This window comes from Cariama cristata, unplaced genomic scaffold, assembly GCF_000690535.1.
Source record: "Cariama cristata isolate BGI_N322 unplaced genomic scaffold, ASM69053v1 scaffold17944, whole genome shotgun sequence".
Lineage (NCBI taxonomy): Eukaryota > Metazoa > Chordata > Aves > Cariamiformes > Cariamidae > Cariama > Cariama cristata.
The window spans coordinates 1,222-19,975 of NW_009614852.1; the positions used below are offsets into that span (position 1 = coordinate 1,222).

The 18,754-nt window shown below is 36.9% G+C and overlaps 1 protein-coding gene across 1 annotated transcript; it reads left to right on the top strand.

Moving 5' to 3' along the window:
- Positions 1-944: 944 nt before the first annotated feature.
- Positions 945-13,553, top strand: LOC104161230 (tetratricopeptide repeat protein 13-like). Its single transcript, XM_009699584.1, has 8 exons — positions 945-1,024; positions 2,508-2,592; positions 4,987-5,096; positions 6,489-6,624; positions 7,319-7,398; positions 8,529-8,607; positions 10,569-10,648; positions 13,408-13,553. Exons 1-8 carry the CDS (start codon positions 957-959, stop codon positions 13,529-13,531), a joined length of 762 nt encoding a protein of 253 aa, XP_009697886.1. The 5' UTR covers positions 945-956; the 3' UTR covers positions 13,532-13,553.
- Positions 13,554-18,754: the final 5,201 nt, after the last annotated feature.

The window sequence follows — 18,754 nt, forward strand, 5'->3', positions numbered from 1 at the left end:
CCTTTCCTATGTGCAGATATGTATATATGTTCTAATTCTGTTCAGTTTTTAAAGACTGATTCTGCCATTATTCTGAGACTAGGCCTACTAAAGTGGAGACTGTCGAACAAGACGTTAGACAGGGACGTAAGCTGCCAAAAAATCACTTAGAGTGGGGAAAAAAAGCTAGGTGTACACACCTTCCTGTGATTGACAGTGGTTTTGCTTCCTCAGAGCGATAACGTTTGCTTTATAAAATCTTGTTTTGTAGACTGGGAGAAGAGGAAGAACTCCTACAAATGCAATAATGGTATGTAATTTTTCCTCTCAGAGTGGTTATGATCCTAGCAGGTTTCTATCAAGTTTTTAATATTATTTTTTTTTTCCTCAGTAGTCCAAGGGAAAAAACAACACCTTGTTGATGTTTTAGTTTAACAGTTACTACTTGTAACTGTTAGGAGTCAAAGCAAAATTACTTCAATATAGAGAGACATAGGTGAATAAAGAAAAATGTATGTGGACTGTCAGAGCAGATCAGCATATATAGGCAAATATGTAAACTCGAGTGTGTTGGTTCTCAAAGTAAATCAATGTGCAGACTGAGAATTCTCTCCTAGTTCTGCAATTTCTACGAGTGTAAATAACTGTCTAAGAAAGCTTATATCCTTGTACAAATTGATATCATATCGATAAGATTTACCAGACACGGGCACACTGAAAATGGGGAAATATACATGAAATGTAGTTTATCAAAGAACAACACTAATGATAAATGAGCTTTTGCAAGTTCACTGTGGAATCTATATTCAAACTTCAGACAAATCTCTAGTTCATTTCTTTACTTTTCAAAGCATCTGTGGATAAAATTCTGTCAAATATTGAAGAGTAATATTTGTGTCTTAGCCCTGGAATATTGGGTTGAAAAACAAGACTTTAAAAAAAGCTTTTCTTTTCTTTGTAGGGGACAGGTCATTAACATGCGGTACCTGGAATATTTTGAGAAAATTCTTCATTTTATCAAAGATAGGATCCTTGTTTATCATGGGTAAATTGCTGATGTTTTCCCCCCCTGCTTCACTCCCCTCATAACACTGATTTGAAATTTACATAATATTAATTTCAGAAAGTCTGAGGGATATTTTCTTTATTGTAGTAAGTTCTAGTTTTCTTAGTATCTATAATTGTCTTATTTCCTATCGGAAATGCAAAATCCTATTCATTGCCACGTAAAGAAACTTAAACTAATAAGAAGAAACATTGTGAATTACAGTATACATAGAAAGTAATAATGGTGTTGAATTTGTACCCACAGTTTTGGCATGAGTGGGTCTCAATTCTTCTAAAAATATGATTTATTAAAGACATTGGGTATCTTCCTGGTAGAATAGAGTACAGTTTCTCTGAATACTGAGATGAATTTATTAAATAGTAAGAGTGAGGAAAAAAAAGAAAATATATGGAAGGTAATTTAATTCAACCTGGTATTTGACAAGTAGTTTTAAAAGGAACAGAGAATCTTTACTACCTGTTACCTAGATGGGTTGGTAGACTTTGTCCTGGAACAGAAGACAGTTGTAGGATCTTGAATGAAAGAATGTGATGAAAGGTAATCTGAAAATTGATGTTGGCATCTATTTCAAACTTTGATCAGGTTTTTAATGAGTAAAATATCTTCCCCACTTGTAGCTCATTTGTGGCAATAGTGTTTTGACAGTGTTAAAAAATTAAGAAACTCTTTTAGCTTTAAACCCTCTAATTTTTCTTTGGCGTGGTAGCTTTTATTAAATACTGAGTTCTGTTTTTCAATCTCATCATGCTACTTAAGTATCAAAAAATGAAAGTGCGGAATATCCTTATAACAGTGGAAAACATATAAGTTTCAGAAAATTTATGCTAGTTGCTGAAGATACCTAAGTTTTTTAGTAAATAGGAAGTCTGTCCTCCATTGGGAGAAAGTTTGTTCAGAGTGAGCCAGCAGCGTTTGACCTTAAACCAGAGCAATTTGTGCTGTGATTTTTAAAAATAATTCTGTTCTTAAAATCTTAGTGTACAGTAATTAATAACTATTAGAGCACTAGTTCAGTAAGTTTCTTCACGGTCCGGCTGTGCCTGTGTCTGTGGTATTTATATACCTTTGAGGCTACACAGATGCATATATTTTGAGAAGGATATTTCTAACATTAACTCTGTTCTTTTTCTGTCTTTCCTCATCAGCAACCCCCTGCCCACAGCACTCATGCAAACACTGTTTAATGATTCAGAGTGGCCAACAGCAAATGAGTAAGATAAACCTGAAGTTTGAAGTTGAGGTTTGAAGCTGAAAAAAAAAAATAAGCTGAGCTGACATAGGAGGAAATTACTTTTTGAAGAATAGGAGAGCATGTGGAGGAACTAATTTTCAGAAAAGAAATAATTACATGACTTTCAATAACTTATTCCACTATGGCTAGTTAGGTTAAAGCTAGATGCACTTACAGAAATGCTACATGTGTTCAACCATTGAGATTCCATATTTAATTTTTTTCCAGTGCTAATAATCCAAAAGGACTATTAGAAGTTCGAGAAGCTTTGGAAAAGGTACATAAAGTAGAAGATCTTCTTCCCATAATGAAGGTAATTTAAAGAAAAACTTCAAAATATAATAAAAATAATGAAATGTATTCTAGGAGATACACAACAGTTACATTCTGAGGAACTGGGTATAAGTTTAAAATGAGTAACTCAAACCACTAACTCAGGTTATTTCAAATCTGCATATGTAGGGTATGACCGTCCCTTTGATATATGCAGATGTGTGATGTATATTTGAAAGGCTTGGCCTAACTGTGAATTGCTAAAGAAATGACAGGAAAACAAAATGTTAAATGTAACTCTTTGAAGCCAGCCTTATCACCTGGGAGTGTTTGTGGTCAGATCCACCATAATGGGCTTACAGTATGCCTGTACAGTATGAAAGGAAAAAAGGGAAGATGTGTGTCTGAAAGATTAGGAACACGAAAGCTCTTTTTACCTTAGGTACCTTGGTGCAGGTCAGTACGTGGGGGCTCTGGCAGGGAAAATGGGGGAGTAGTTGCCCTTAGTGACTGATAGCTACTGTGAAATAAAATCTTGGTGTATGTTCTTGTACCTTGGAAGACTGTCAGAAAAGTGTGGGGAAACCTGCAGGTTTTCTTCTTGCTGGTGGTGGCCTTTCTACAAAGGCTTTGGATATATGACGTGTAAAATTATTTATACTCTTGTCTCGAGTTAATAAGGCTTGAGCTGGGTTTAAGTAAAAGGTCTTCCCCCTCTCCCCCGAATTAATCTAGGTGTGTAAGTATTTGGGTTTGGGGAAACCCATTACAAAGTATTTATTTTTGAAAGATTGGACAGGATTTTATTTAGAATACAATAAAATTTGGGAAGAAACAGTCATTCTAAATAGAGACAAACTCATTGCTTGCTTATCGAGTGTATCCACATTGCGATTTCATATCTGAGCAAGGACGGGTCACCATAGAACAGAACTTTCTGAAGATATATTGCTGCTATTACTGATAGACTGTCTGGGTTTGAGTATGTTCATGGTAGCAGTGCTTATATGTGCACTACTGATATCTCTACAGAAGCTACATGCCTCAAGCACTAGATTTTTCTATGGTTTTTTTTAATATGTATTACTAATGTAAGTGTCTTCAGAGAACAAACCATAATTTTGGAGGTCTTTTTAATATTACTGTCTTTTTCTTGGCCTTGAAAGATGAAGCCAAGTGGATGCTAACTGAACCTAACCAAAAACTTGTGAAGAGGTAGTAGATACAGGGGTGGATAGACAATTAAGTGTTCCCTAGTGACACAAAAATGTGCAGGTGGGGCCCTGTAGAGCACCTAATATGGCTACTGTTGAATTGTAGGCCAGACAAAATGCTATTAGTGGAGTTAAAAATATAGGTTACTCCAAGAGGATGATGAAAATATGTAAACATAGTGGACTATATGTTACTTATTTCAAAATAAATGTCTCAACTGGCAGCAAATATTCTTCCTGGTTTTCATAACCTGTACATTTTGCTCTGGTTTGAATCTCCTGTATCCCATTCAGAATTGTATCAAAGTAGAATGCTGTTTCTCATTAGAGACTTTTAGATTTGTTTCTTTAAAATAAATACAGATTATCTTTAAACAAAACATCCTGGATGACAAGTTCTGTCTTAAATAATTACCTGAGTAATTCATTCAACACTTGCATGATATTCATTCACAATGCCTGTATAAAATGAATGTCTGCTACTATTGATGTAGTTGGTTATTCAGGTAGCTGGGGAACGTTGTATGTCATAAGCTGGGCTTTTGGCTTTACTTAAATACAGTTTTTGCCTGGTTTATACAACTCTGGCTATTTTGCACTTAGCTTTGTAAAATTCTTACTTTGTGATATTTTTCCTTCTGATGAGGATAAACATTAATTGAAACTGGGTTTATACAGCTCTGGCTATTTTGCACTTAGATACTGTAGCTTTGTAAAATTCTTACTTTGTGATATTTTTCCTTCTGATGAGGATAAACATTAATTGAAACTGGGTCATAGTTAATAAATTGTTGCTGTGAGCTGTATTCTGGAATCCGCACCTAGACTAAGGCAGGTACTTAGTGTAAACATAAAACAGGCTCTGAAATTCCTGCTTTTGCGTTTCCATTGTTACACCAAAAGGTTACTATCAACATGCAGCTTGGGGAGAAATCTGTGCATCTCAAACTGCTTTGTACAGTTGCTTTTCGTAAACAGTGCTGCTTTATATTCACTATATAGTTACAAAGTTGAATATCAATATGCCTCATTCAGTATTTATGATTTCCATTCAGTAGGAAATAAAGAATAACTGAAACAATGTAGTTGTCAGTAATTCTTTGTCCTCTTCCCTTAGTTTGTCCATTTTCATTTCTGCTCCTTGTATTTTAGGTGTTTCAAAACAATAGCTAGGCAGTCTGTCTGTTCACTTTAATACTACTTTTTTTCTCTTTTGAAAGCAGTTTAACAGTAAAACAAGAGATGGGTTTACCGTGAACACAAAGGTCCCCAGCCTCAAGGATCAAGGGAAAGAATATGATGGATTCACAATTACAATAACAGGAGATAAGTATGTTTGCTATTTTCAGGCGTTCAGGTACATTAAGTAGTGATGAAGTATTAGCAATTAATCTTCTCAGGTGCCATTTCTACTTGCATAAAGTGGGGTTTGTTTTTCACTGATGGTATTTTTGTAAATAACTAAAAAAATTTGTTCATTTGAGGACTTCTGTTTCCTGTTGTGTTCCCTAACAAAGACGGAATATGGGTACCATTGATGGAGTAGGCCCAGTTGAGATGATTTTCTAACATATAGCACAAAAGTGAAGAGAGACCTTGTTATTGATCTTAGACTATAAAAAGCTGAAAGGGGAAAAATCTCAAAAATCTCAGGTTTTATCTATATCAAAATACATTTCTTGTTGTAAGACCTTGTCTGTTATGGTGACTGAAAAGTCCTGAATGGAATGGAAATTTCTGTGATCTAAGAATGGAAGAGATGCTCTTCTGTTTGGATTTTTGGCCTTTTTTATGGGTTTTTTCTGAGATGTTTGCAGACCTTCTATCTGCAAATGCCAATTTAGATAGTACCGGAATGTATGAGGATACAGTTGAGAGGCTTTGGGCCACTCTTTGAGCAAGACAGTAAAATTCTCACTTTATGGATACTGGTTCTTTGTCTTCCTGAAGAATGAGCATTAGTCAGAAGCTCTCTCCTTAGTAGTAACTTTGACTTATGGGATTTAAAATTCTAGGCATTAGAATTTTTCCCCAAACTTGTGTGCTTCCAATGAGTGGCATGGAAGCCAGACTTCTCTTCTAAAATGTTAACATATCTCTTGGGTTTTAATTTTACATTCTAAATCATCTGCCTATATACAGTGAAGTGGCATTAGATATGTGGTGTTGCTGTTCTGGGGAAAATAATTTGGTGTCAGTAAAAAGGTCTGGCTTTGTTCTGCACAAACTTTATTCTCTATCAGTCTGTCTTGATCCGTAGTTTGTAACTATGCTTTTATACCAAACCAGTTCCATTTTGGTAGTTAAAGAGTTAACAAAACTACAGTTTACATTCTATACAAAAATCTCAAGCCCATGAAGCTCTTTTAAAGTTTCATATGTCTTGTTTTTTACCTACCCTTTAAGTGAAACACTAATGCTTGTCAAGTATTCTTCAATGGAAATACTTTATCTGTGATTAGACCGCAATCTTTATGTATTCTTTCAGACAAACTTACAATGTGACAAAATGTTTTTAATTCAGTGATTTTTTTTTTTTTTCTTTTTCTTCTTTTTTCTCTCCACCACAAAGAGGGCAATGCACATAATCTGCTTAAGGAAAAAGGTTATAATGTGGTATTTAACTGTAGTGCATTTGTAACTTACCCTGGATATTAGTTTATGCATCAAGTTCAGTTCAGAAAAATTCTTACCTCCTTTTTTTGTTTCATCTACTTGATAGAGTGGGGAACATATTATTTTCTGTAGAAACTCAGACAACAGAAGAGAGAACGCAGCTGTATCATGCAGAAATAGATGCGCTATATAAGGATCTAACAGCTAAAGGGAAAATTCTAATTCTGTCTGCAGAGCTGGGGGTAAGGTTGTGATAATGGGAACTACGAATTCCTTAATAGAATTTTATTATGTTTTTATACTTTCTGTTTAATAGTCACTGTTCTAATAATTTTTGACAGAGATATTAAGTAATAAAATCAACTGCTTGCTTAAACCCAGTTATGACAAATACTGTAAAAAGTTGCTCTCATTCTATCTGTTACTTTAAAATTTGCTATTCTTTGTGGCAGTAATGGAGAGTCTAGACAAGCTGTCAGTATCACAGTGTATTCCTTTCCCTGTCCATGCTCCCTTATTTTCTTTATTTTTCTCATGGGTTTATGTTCACTGTTTCATCATCCTTATAAGCACAGCTTAGGATTTGGCTCATGGTGGCTACATATAAGATGAGAAGTAACACGAATTCATGAGAAGCACTGGAATGGTGTTTATGTTGATTTGTATTGCAGTGAGAATCTGACTACATATGAGCTTGTGCCTTCCATTTTTCATCCTTTAACACAGTGTAGATGAACTGTGTTTTACCAAACAAAATAATTTGCTTAAATATCTGTTAATCAGACTTCAACTACTCAGCTTGACATTTTTCACATTTGAAATGGTTCTTTACTGTGTTGTTTGGGTTTTTTTTACTGTAAGACTTTCCAATATGTGTTCTTTTCTGTGGTATTTACATGGCTATTAATTAATTCACTTTTTTTTCCTCTGGCTTAGGAAGTAGACGCTGTTTGCAACTTGATCCTGTCGTTAGTTTATTACTTCTATAATTTAATGCCACTTTCAAGAGGATCTAGGTTAGTGATTGTCTTTATCATGTCTGTTATCGTGGATGTACGCTGTAAAATGTCCATGCTGAAAAAGCTCGGGGTTGAGCTGTGTGTCCTGCACAGTCTGTCATTGTGTGCTGCCCTGATGATGGGTACTGACTTAGTACTGTTTTAAAAGCTAGTTTGTAATTGCTGATGGTAACTATTCCTAGCTGCATGTATATCTAAAATGATGAGTAGTCTGTACTTATAGACTTCAGCTCACAGATTGACCAATGTCATTTTTAAATTGTAATGCTTGGGTTCCTAATCTACATTATGTTACAGCACTGTAATTTAACTCAAGAAGCTTTACCAAAACATGTATTTAACATGAAATATACTTCGAGATGATAACTTATTTTAATAAAATACACTAAAGTATTATTTTAGTAATTTATTGCAACCGTTCAGGTCACCAAATAAAACCCGAGAATAAAGTCCCATATGTTGCAGATCTCTTCAACTGAAATTCTAGTTTAATTCAAACGTGGCTACATCTAAGACTATTATGAATCTCTGTTCCACAAAGCACTTAAGATCTTTAAGCTTATTATTAAACACACAGTGCAGTAGAAAATAAAAAAGTCCTGAGACTTCATTTTTATAATCAGACTTTGCCTTTATCTTATAGAATGTAAAAATTAATAGAAATTCTGTCTGAGTTTCATAATTAAAAAAACTAAGTTAAATTAAAAAAAAGTTAAGTAACTGAACAGCTTTACAGTGCCTCTAGCTCGGTTGCAGTAGAGTTCGTAAACTCTTCTGGGCTACAGTTAAGCTTCTTGGGAACAGGAGTTTGCTTTGTTTTCAGCTCTGTGGAGTCTTAAGAACTCGTAAGCCTGAAATTACGATTCTGACTACTATAGAAACAGTGTTCTTCAGTAGTTAAACTCCAGGGGATCATAACTTCATTCCAGTGGTGTTGGAAAGTAACAGTGATTTCACTTTTTAAGTGTTTCATGCTTGCTTTTACTTCTAAAATAAAGTAACTACCACAGTAATTTTTACTAGCCTTCTATGAAACAGTACTATATTCTGGGTTTTTTGTAGTCTAAAATAGCATTATGGAAAGACTTTTACTGTACTTTGTTTGTTGGTTTTGTTTGTTTTTTTAGTGTGATAGCTTATTCAGTGATCATGGGAGCATTAATGGCAAGTGGAAAAGAAGTATCAGGAAAAATCCCTAAAGGAAAGGCAAGTATCAAAATACACAGGTTCAGTCTTGGAGGAAGTAATACTTGTAAACGTGAGGAAGGAGCTGTAAGAATGAACAGAAGTTGCACACTTGTTTACTGGAGGTGGGTTGGCTGCATATTATGGTGTCTTGCAGCCTGAGAGTTTTGAAAATTTCATTGCTGTTCGGACAGCAGGTGAGATTTAGAGATAGTATGTGCCATAATTCTGATTAGTCGAATTGTAGCAGTTTTTGTCCCACAGTAATTATAGATTTTTAACTGAAGCATTTCTAGTGTGCTGAGCTGCTCTTTCCAACTTTCTTTGAGAAGGGTTCTGAGAGTACTTGGGCAGAATTAGGGACTCTTCTGGCACACAGCAGAAATTTTCTGTCGTTGCTCTCAATGTATGCCAGAGCATTTAGGGTTTCGTGAGTAGGAATGTATTTGCAGCTTCTCTTGATTTCTCCTTCCCCTCTGTATTCTGCTTAACTTAAAATAAGTCCTAGTTTTTAAGTGACTACATTTGAATATTATACCACCTTGCTCAATAAAGCGTTTCCCTTTCTTTATTCAACTATTGGTCTGTTAGCTGTGTTACCTTTTCAGCACGAAAGGAGTGAGACCACCTCTGTCTCTTTAATGTATTGTCAAAAGAATCAGTGAAATTCCAATGAAAATCAAAGTTGTTGAAGAAAATATCCTGCGTGGATAACTGAAGAAAGAGCCACTTTCCCTTTTGTTCTAGAAAGCCCTGAAAACAATGATGTTTATCCTTTCAGTACAATGAACTCCTAGAAGCTTTCAAGAGCAAACTGCACTTGCTTAGTAGCAAGAAAGCTTCCTGTTCAGTATGCTGTTAAGCAGGTATCTTCACCGTTCTGTGGGAGTTCAAGCTAAGGTAAAAGACTTATGTGAGTCTTCTTATGGATCTTCTTAGGACTTAATAGGGTAGTACATTTTGCTGACTGATTTTACGCAGGCAAGCAGAGTTTCAGGATTACTAAAAAGCAGGATTTCTGGCTTGCAGAAAGCTTTGGGGACATTTTTACGTTTGAGGGTTTTTCCTGAAACAGAGTGCCTGAATTGGAACAACTTTTCTAAAAAGTTTTCACCAACTGGAAGATTTTTTTTTTCCTTTTTTTTTTTTGACCCAGATTCTTTAGAAAGCTATTTCTGGTCCCAAGCTTATGACAGCATGCATTATCAGACCACTCTGAAGACAAAGATGGCCAGTAGTCAAGAGTCCTGTTAGTGCCTGGCAGGTCAGTCAGTAGCCACGGCCAGTGTAGCTTCCAGTATTGGTTGTGGTGGGGTGTGCAAACCCACAGTTTCAGTGCCTGACATGCACACTGACTTCCAAACTGGTGATGAGGGACAAAGTAGTCTGGGCACAGACTAGTTAGTAAGCTTACTCCTGTCTTACCAAGAATATAGGTAGCATGCTCTCTGAACCCTTCCTTGAATTCAGCGAAAATTCACTGAACCACAAACGTGTCAGCTTAAATGGTTCAGTACTATTGAACTGATGTTTTTGACTGAACATTGTTTTGCTGAAAACTTATTTTCAGCTATAGATATGAAGTTGTACAGGGTTCTTGGCTATATGTAGTCAAACTTGTCTGAAAACCCACTGTGGAAGGAAAGAAGTAATACAGAGTGCCTGGAAAGTCTAATATAAATCTACCAAATGTGATAAAATATTTTGCAGAATACAGTACATAGAAATGGGAAATATACCCATTTTATTTGGACACTGTAATAAAGGGCTGAAGACAGTCAATGTTTTCTGGCACTGACTCATTAGTATAAACATCTTGTTAAGAGAAAAAAATAAATAACTGGATTTTTTCAGAAAAGGAAGGATATGTTTTTAAAGTTGAATTTATATGTTAAGATTATTTGAGGATTAACTTCCTGAAATTAGAGAACTTAAAACTTCTCTAATTTCTTAAGATCTTTTTTATTTTGTTGCATTTTCAGCTGGTTGATTTTGAAGCAATGACAGCACCAGGATCTGAAGCTTTTAGCAAAATAGCAAGGAGCTGGATGAATCTAAAAAGGTAAATCTTTTTATTCAGATGGGGAGTGGAGAAAAAATACGAAAGACTTTATATGTAAAATTTAAACCTATACTAAAAAAAAGTTACTTAAATGATGAGTGTAGTAAATGATTCAGTGTATTTTTTAACACTTTAGGAATTTATCAGACAAAATTTGAATTTACACACAGAGTGTATTTCTAGTCTAACAGAGCAGTTAGTAGTCTAGACATTCAGTTATGTGAGTGGTATCCTCTGAGAAAATTATTTTGGTTAACATTTTCTTCATTTTGTCCAGTGGTTAAATTTGCCTTTTTATTATTTTTTTTATGAATAGTAAATCTGGTGATTTAGTGAACAAAGCAGTGGAAAATTTTAACTTGATTATTTTATTTTTTTTTCATTCTTACGGATCTCTTCAACCTATATATATCAGAAGTCATTTACTTACCCTTTAGTGCTATTTTAATTTGGGGATAAGTATTTTCAAAGTAGATGGAAGTTTTGAATATCCAGAATTGTGTTATTTTGTATAACTGCATGCCTTTTGTATAATACTTTAAAATTTTGATTTTCATCTGAATTAATTTTTTGAATACTGAACACATCAATTCCTAGTCAGTATTATGAATCCGGTGCATTTGATTTGTCCCTTAGTGGTTATTGCCCATACAAAATCTAAAAATTGGGCCAGACACAAAACCAGTTTTTAGTATCCTTCAAGTCAGGATCAAGACACTTAAAGGGTGCTGAGAGAACTGGCCGATGTCCTTACAAGGCCATCTATAACCTCTGAAAGCTTGTGTGCATCAGGGGACATTCTTGGTGACTGCAGAAAAGGAAATCTTATGTCCTCCTTCAGGGAGGCCAGAAGGACGACCCAGGGAAACTATAAGCTGGTCAGCCTTACTTTGCTCTCTGGGAAAGTCATGAAGTGAGGCCTCTAGGAAAGCATTTCAGGGTATACAAAGGAGAAGGTGACTGGGGACAGTCAACACGGGCTTACCAAATGTTGTGTGACCCAGTATGATTGCTTTCTGTGATAAAACGACTAGATTTGGGGATAAGAAGAGAGCAATTGATGTTTATTTTTACATCAGCAAGGACTCCCACGATATTCTCATACCACATTGAGAATATGTGGTCTCGACAAATGGACAGCTAGATGGGTAAAAAGCTGTTTGGATAATCATATTTAGAGGGTACTCAGTACTTTAGACCACTCCTAGAATAGTGCATCCAGTTTGGGGACAGGTGCAATATAGACTATGATAAACTGGAGCAAATTCGGTAGAGAGGGACCAAGATGGGCAGGGGGCTGGAGCACATGCCTTCACCGGAGTGAACTGGGCTTGTTCAGCCTGGAGAAGAGAAGGCTTTGACCTAACAGCAGCTTTGCAGTACCTGTGAGTATTGAGAAGATGGAGCCAGGCAGTGCTTGGTGGGGGACAAATGGCAACATGTATGAGTTGAGTTGAGATTCAGACTGAGCATAGTCATTTCACCCTGAGGGTAGTCAAGTAGCGGAGCAGGCTGCACAGAGAGGCTGTGTGGTGTCCATCCCTGGAGATCTTCAGGACCTGGCAGATAAAGCCCTGACACCCTGGTGTGACTTTGCAGTTGACCTTGCTTTGGGCAGGGTGTTAGATCACAGACCTCCTGCGATCTGGTCCACCTGAGTTATTCTGAGAGCCTGAGGAAGTCTGCAGCTGCTGTTAGTGCCGAATATCTCATACTGATTAGTGTTGTTCAACTTTGTTATCAGTGGTTCTCAGCCTGGTGAGTTTCACGAGACTATAAGATCCCTTCCTAAATGAAGAAGGCTATTAATAAGACTCAAGGACATCTTTGTCAGACTCAGGCTAAAAATCTACACATAAATGCAGTCAAATTCAGCATTTATTAGGGAGTGATATTTTTAAACTACAGTGTAGCAAGTTGTAGTTTTTATTAAAAGTAGTCTGCACAAATATTGTGACTTGGTTGTCTTGGAAGTATAAAATATTTATGATTCCCACAATTTTTTTTTACTGTAAGTCTCCCAATTTATATACTCAACTTACTTCTTAATCCTCTGTTCATGTCTTTTTAAAGACATGTCTTTACCAAAGGGGAACTTCTCTCTTGGGAGCAAAGTCAGCTTAAGTTATTTCAACCCTACCTATGTGTTTCTGACCCTCTCAGTGGTACCGTTGAAATTTGTGGGAATCCATAGCGAACCAGATCAGGGAACTGATTTGTGTTAAAAATAACCTTGCCAAAACCAAAATTTATTTTTAACCGAGACCACTTCATAGCATAGTCCCACCGATAGTATTGCTGGCTCAAATAGGAGATATATAATGGGCGAGGAATGAGCCAAAGTGGAGAAAATGCTAAAGGTGGCTTTGCTTGATGCTGAGAAAAATGTCTGTAGAAACACAACCTAAAGGACTTGAAGTAATACTATGAAGGCAATTAACCTGAGTGGCTAATTTGTCTGTGGTAGAACAATAATAGTGGGAAAAGTAAGTAAGGCTTGAAGACTAAAAGCAATAAAATTTTGCTTTAACTTCTGCTGCTTTGAAGGCCCTTTTATATAGTCATTATTTTCATTTTGTATAGTGAGTGAGGAGTCACGAGAAGCAAGAGCTGGTTGTGGGCAAAGATGCTTGACTTCAAGTATCAAATTTGTTGGAGAAGGGAATGAAGAGAAGTATAAGCTAATGTGTTAACTTCCAGGTAAATCATAAAACTCAGCAAAAGATAATTAATTTTATTTTTTTTCTCTCCTCTTTCAGTATTTCACCTTTTTACAAGAGCCTGCCATCAGTATCAGAGACTTTTCCAACCCTGAGAACGATGATTGAAGTACTAAATACAGACTCATCTCATTGTCTAAAAAAAACTATAGTTGTTGTATAATTTATACAAATAAAAGGCAAAGAGGTACTGCTTCATAAATTATTTCGAAGGGGAAATTATGGTCAAAATGGTTTGGTTTGGTTTTTTAATAGAGTAAACTTACTTGACTAGTTATCACTAGAATAAAAGGAATCCTTCCGTGACCAATAATATTAAAAAGGAAAAGAAGAAGCAGAACAGCTGATTTCTTGTATTGAGTCCTACTCTAACAGGAAATACAGTTGTTCAGGGGTCAAACCGAAGAGCAGTAAGAAACTTGATCACAGTTATGATCTGAACATACTGCAGGTGAAAAGTTATTTTAAAAAAAAAAAGTAATCTGCGTTGGAAATACCACTATACTACTTTCCATTTGTTTTTTTTTCTTTTCCGAAGCCTCTGTCTTCTGCATGGAAAACTTCCTGAGCTGTACATGTGTGAGTAATTGCTAAATACACAGGCATTTCATGTAATGCAGTCCTGTGAAGAAACAGATGTCAGCTTAAAAGAATGGGTTTCAGGAAAACATCGTTTGGCAACAAAAACAAAGAAATGACATATTTGGAGTTAGGCTCTTGGTGAGTAAATGTCAGAAACACAGCAACTGTACATCCATCTCCCTTTCCGAGTACCCCGTGGTGGTGGTGGTTGGCAAAAGCTATCAACGGATTGACAATGTATTGAGAGAGCTAGCTAGGGCTCCTTGGGTTGTTTTTGTTGGAAGGGCCTGGCAGCATTCTGGAAAAGCAGGCTGCCTGTAGGGCAGGGATAATTCAGTTCAAATAACACAGACAGTACCATGAACCAATTTCTGATTGTAATAGTGATGATGATATTTCTGGTGAGTCCTGACTGAATTACACTCATTTTAGCTTGAGCTCCATGACTTTAGAGCTCTTTATCAGGTTAAGTGGTTTCAGAAACAGCAAGCAATGGTGGGGCAAATGTCTGATTTCCTCAATGGCTTTGATCAACTTTTTTTTCCCTGCCTGAATACTCAGCATTTCAGAAAATCTACAAAACTGTTCAGTTTTAGGTACAGCTTTCAGCTTGTTTAATATTGATGGTCTAAACTGTGATTCTGTTGCTGTCATCTTTTACACAAATACTTTATTCTTTACTTTGCTTGCTTCCAATTTTCCGGACGTTAGATCTTTGTGGGGCAATTGCAAATATCTGTCCTAACCGTGTAATATGAGATATGCTGACGAATAAGTTATTTACCAATGGAGAGGGAAAATATCCTGCATATACCCAAAGCATACCAATAGCAGTGGTGTGGTTGCTTTTCTCTGACTGCAGCACAGGGCAATCTCAATCTCCTTTTTAATGAGGAAAGAAACACAGCAAACCATCAAGAATGTTGATATAGGTGAACTACTTTAATAATAGGACTGAAAACAGGGTGGATTTGATGAATGGAGGGTCTTTTCTTGATTATTCCACACAAGTATTTATCTGATTCAAAGTGGACTCTGTGTGTGTTTAAGTTTGGGGAGGGTGGGGGGGATGTGCCACAAGGTAAGTTAGAAGCTGCTGTGAGTACTGGCACCTATTATAAGAAAAGCCCTGTTGATTTGAAGTTAGATTTCACTATTTGTTACCTTGATCACTGGCAGAATAGGATGGCTGTGGGTAGCTGGAGACCCGAGTGTCTACATGTATGAAGGATTTCCACAGAGATTGAAAATGAATCCCAAAGAGTGGATGCGTACTATGTCTACATTAGCAAGCAGTGCATCCCACCCAGTACGAGTAGCTCACTTCCCACATTATAAGCATTTCAGAGGTTTTACATTTGTCTGCTTGTCTAGTTTATAAACTGACTGCTCGTTGTATTTGGAGTGCATGTTGGCAATGCATCTTCCAGTTTGGATGTCTTTTGGGTGAAACAACCTGAAGCCTCTCTGCGCTGCGAACCAAAATGTGGTAAGTGGAGAAACTGAGGAGACTCGCTTCAAAAGTGTGCTCCCAATTCAAATTAAACCAGTGGTGCATATATACCTGTGGGAATTTTTTCCATGAACTGTTAACATTCTGAGATTCTATGTTGAAAATACAAGGGCAGGGAAAGAATGTGCTTTTCTTCTGCTTAATGCCTTTTACCATATACTGCTGAAACAAATGTTGCTGTCTGTGTAGTAACTCTTCCTCCCTAAGAACAAGTGCTGTTCCACCATTAACTTCTTGCCATGCTAACTTACCAGACGTGTAGGCACAGCAGAAGTAGCGTTGTATGAAGGCAGGGGAAGGAATAGGAAGCAGATTTTTTTGTTAGATGTTTTTAATCCTGATTCTGGTACATACGAGAGTAGATCTAGAATCTATTTCAAAATTTGCTTGGATTGTGTTGGAACTATAGTGATAACATAGTTAGATTTGATTAAAAAATAGTGACCCAGCTCCCAGCCAAAGGGAGAATGATCTAATGTGCAATATCTTGAACTGTAGAAATCAACGTTTGTTTTGCAAATATCAGAAAGCAAATGGTGTGCCTATGTCTGAGCCCATTTTTCCTAAAGCCTGTTTTTCTCTTCTCCTGGTTGTTTGCAGGGGAAATTATTAAGTAGGTTCAGGTACATATATCTGATCAGGGCATGCATAATAGATGCGTGCCCAAAATGCAAGGAAATCCAGAAAACTGGGGAAACAGTTGTTTGGAATCCAAGTTGTCAGCCATTAGTGAGCACTAATCCACTTTGTAATGTTGCTCAGCATTTTGAAGGATAGGTATAATTTTGAGTAAATAAAACTCATGAGGAAAAAAAACCATAGAAGCAGAATTTATATGCAGACCTAAGGTTCACTAACCAAACTGTAATAAAGACAAATTTGATCACATATCTGGCTGGTACTAATGAACATGCATTTTAAACTTTCTTAATCAGAATTTATGTAAAGGATGAAAGTAGGTGTTTCTCTCCAAGTAAAGATAAAGGAGGCTTGTGAGTGTTCATTGAAAGAATTGGGTTGCTGTGATGAAAGCATTTTCCCACCATCCTTTTGTTTGAGTACCTTCCCCTACCCCACTAGAAATAAGCACTGTTTGCTTCTATGGTGTCTTCTATTTAAAGGTCTAGAAGTTTCAGAAACCTCTATTAGATTTCATTATGAGGGAAAGGAATTGTTATTTTCTCCCTACGTAATGGAGAAACAGGTACAGTACCTGGGAAGAGATGCCTAACTTTGTGCCTTGATTGTATTCTGATAGTATGATCTTTCCTTTAAGCCTGTAAGTTCTCTTATACCTTGTACTATTCATTGAGAAAGCGGAAATCTGTGTTGGCACTGACCAGACGGTTCTTGGAACTATAAGAGGTTTCTTGTTCTAGGGATTCGACCAGAGGGAGTGGAGAAGGGGTGGTGGGGAAGAAGAAAATTCCATGTTCAGCTGTCTGGGTTTCCTGCTCCTTATTTCTCTTACTCCTGTGACTGGCTTCTTACCCACTCCCCTGCTTATGGACAAAAAGGTGATATTAATGGGAGATCGAGGGGAGGGTGGGTGTAACATGTATACATCTCTATGAGTGTGTGTGTGGGGAAGGAGAAAATTCCCTGGACAAACAAACGATGTTCAGCTGTCTGGGTTTCCTGCTCCTTATTTCTCTTACTCCTGTGACTGGCTTCTTACCCACTCCCCTGCTTATGGACAAAAAGGTGATATTAATGGGAGATCGAGGGGAGGGTGGGTGTAACATGTATACATCTCTATGAGTGTGTGTGTATACATGTTTCAAAGGCTTGTCTCTCTGGGCGTGATACAGATGACTAAGAAAGAAAGAAGGCTCAAGTCAATTGCTCTCAAACAAGTTTAACAAACAAAACAGGATTGTATAACTGGGCTGGTATGTGATGACTTGGAGAACTGCAGTTACCTCCCAAGAACCAGATAGGAGGAGAAATCTAATTATCGTTTTCCATCCTCTTCTGTGTCATCTTAGACAGCTGGTCTTGTGATACCATTTGAACTTTTAAATGGGAACATTAATGTATTGCAGCCCCAACCATTTATCTATTAAGAATAATACTAAAGAAAGCAGAATGAGGAAAGAAAAAATAGGCTAAGCAATGAAAACCCATTAATCTGAACATCAGTATTTGTGCCACGTTGTAATATATTTTGAGTTGCAATATATTGCAACGACCTAGGACAAACGGTAAAACGCCTTTAGTCTCAGCTAAACCTGACATATTTACCTATCTTTGGGAAGCTTGCTTTGTTTTTGTGGAAAGGAACTATGCTTCCTCCCCAGGAGACTTTGGGGGTCTTTTAGGAGTTTGGCAAAACATTTGCTGAGGTACCCCATTCAAAGTTAGGACTTTATACAGGAAAAGAGAGCGTTTGTATAGTGAATGAGGAGCTCTCTGGAAGGGAGAAACAAGGTGGTGCGCTGCCAGGCAGGCTAAGGTTAGTAGTGTAGTTTGCCAGTGAAATTTGCAGGTTTATGGAAGGTTTGGGTGTGTTAACAAAATGAGGCACAGAACAGCAAGTAGGGAGAACTCAACATTTGAAAGTACATGAAATTATTTTACTGAACACAATTTCATCCCAAGTATTTTGTAATTTCCAAATACTGAGTGCCAAGTTTGGGTAATAGAAGTGGCAACTAATAAAATTTGCTCCGATTGAGTGGCTGTGGAAAAGGCGTATTTGCATATGCCAGGAAAGATATTAATCAAAAAAATTTTTAAGATGTTACACAGCACCGATGGGTTGTCCACTGCAATACTGGTGTATCAGGGAGTTCTGGCAGGTAACTCTAGCCACCTATGGTTAATAAAGATGACTTCAGACAGCACCAAGCATGGACAAGGGCTAACAGAATGAGCAGGGTGCTGGAGTGAAGGTTGATTTAACACAGGATCTCTCTGAAGGTACATTAGTCAGATAAATGACTCGGAGAAAAAGAGTTAAAGCTAAACAGAACAGTACTCTTGACACAAGCTGATCATAATGCTGGCAACTCAGTTTCAGAAAGCTGGAACAGTTTGGTAATCAAACATTCCAACTTTAAGATGGTGGTGTGCTGCAATTATTCTTCACCAACTACTTTCTCCTAATTCATTGAACATTTGGAGGAAAGCATTCTTCCTCCTGCAGCACACCTAAGACCAAAAAACCTAGTTATTTCAGCCTATAGGAAATCTGTTTTACCGATGCAACTAATGCCTACTGCATGGACTTGTTACACTTTGGCTGCTGCTTTTTTATTTTACCAAAATAATACAGAGGCTTTGGACTAA

Bases quoted from the DNA above. Each gene is read 5' to 3' on its own strand.
- LOC104161230 (XM_009699584.1), top strand. From the start codon at position 957: ATGCGGTACCTGGAATATTTTGAGAAAATTCTTCATTTTATCAAAGAT. The intron at 2,593-4,986 runs GTAATTTAAAGA...CTCTTTTGAAAG, and splicing joins ATCTTCTTCCCATAATGAAG to CAGTTTAACAGTAAAACAAG. The intron at 8,608-10,568 runs GCAAGTATCAAA...TTGCATTTTCAG, and splicing joins GAAAAATCCCTAAAGGAAAG to CTGGTTGATTTTGAAGCAAT.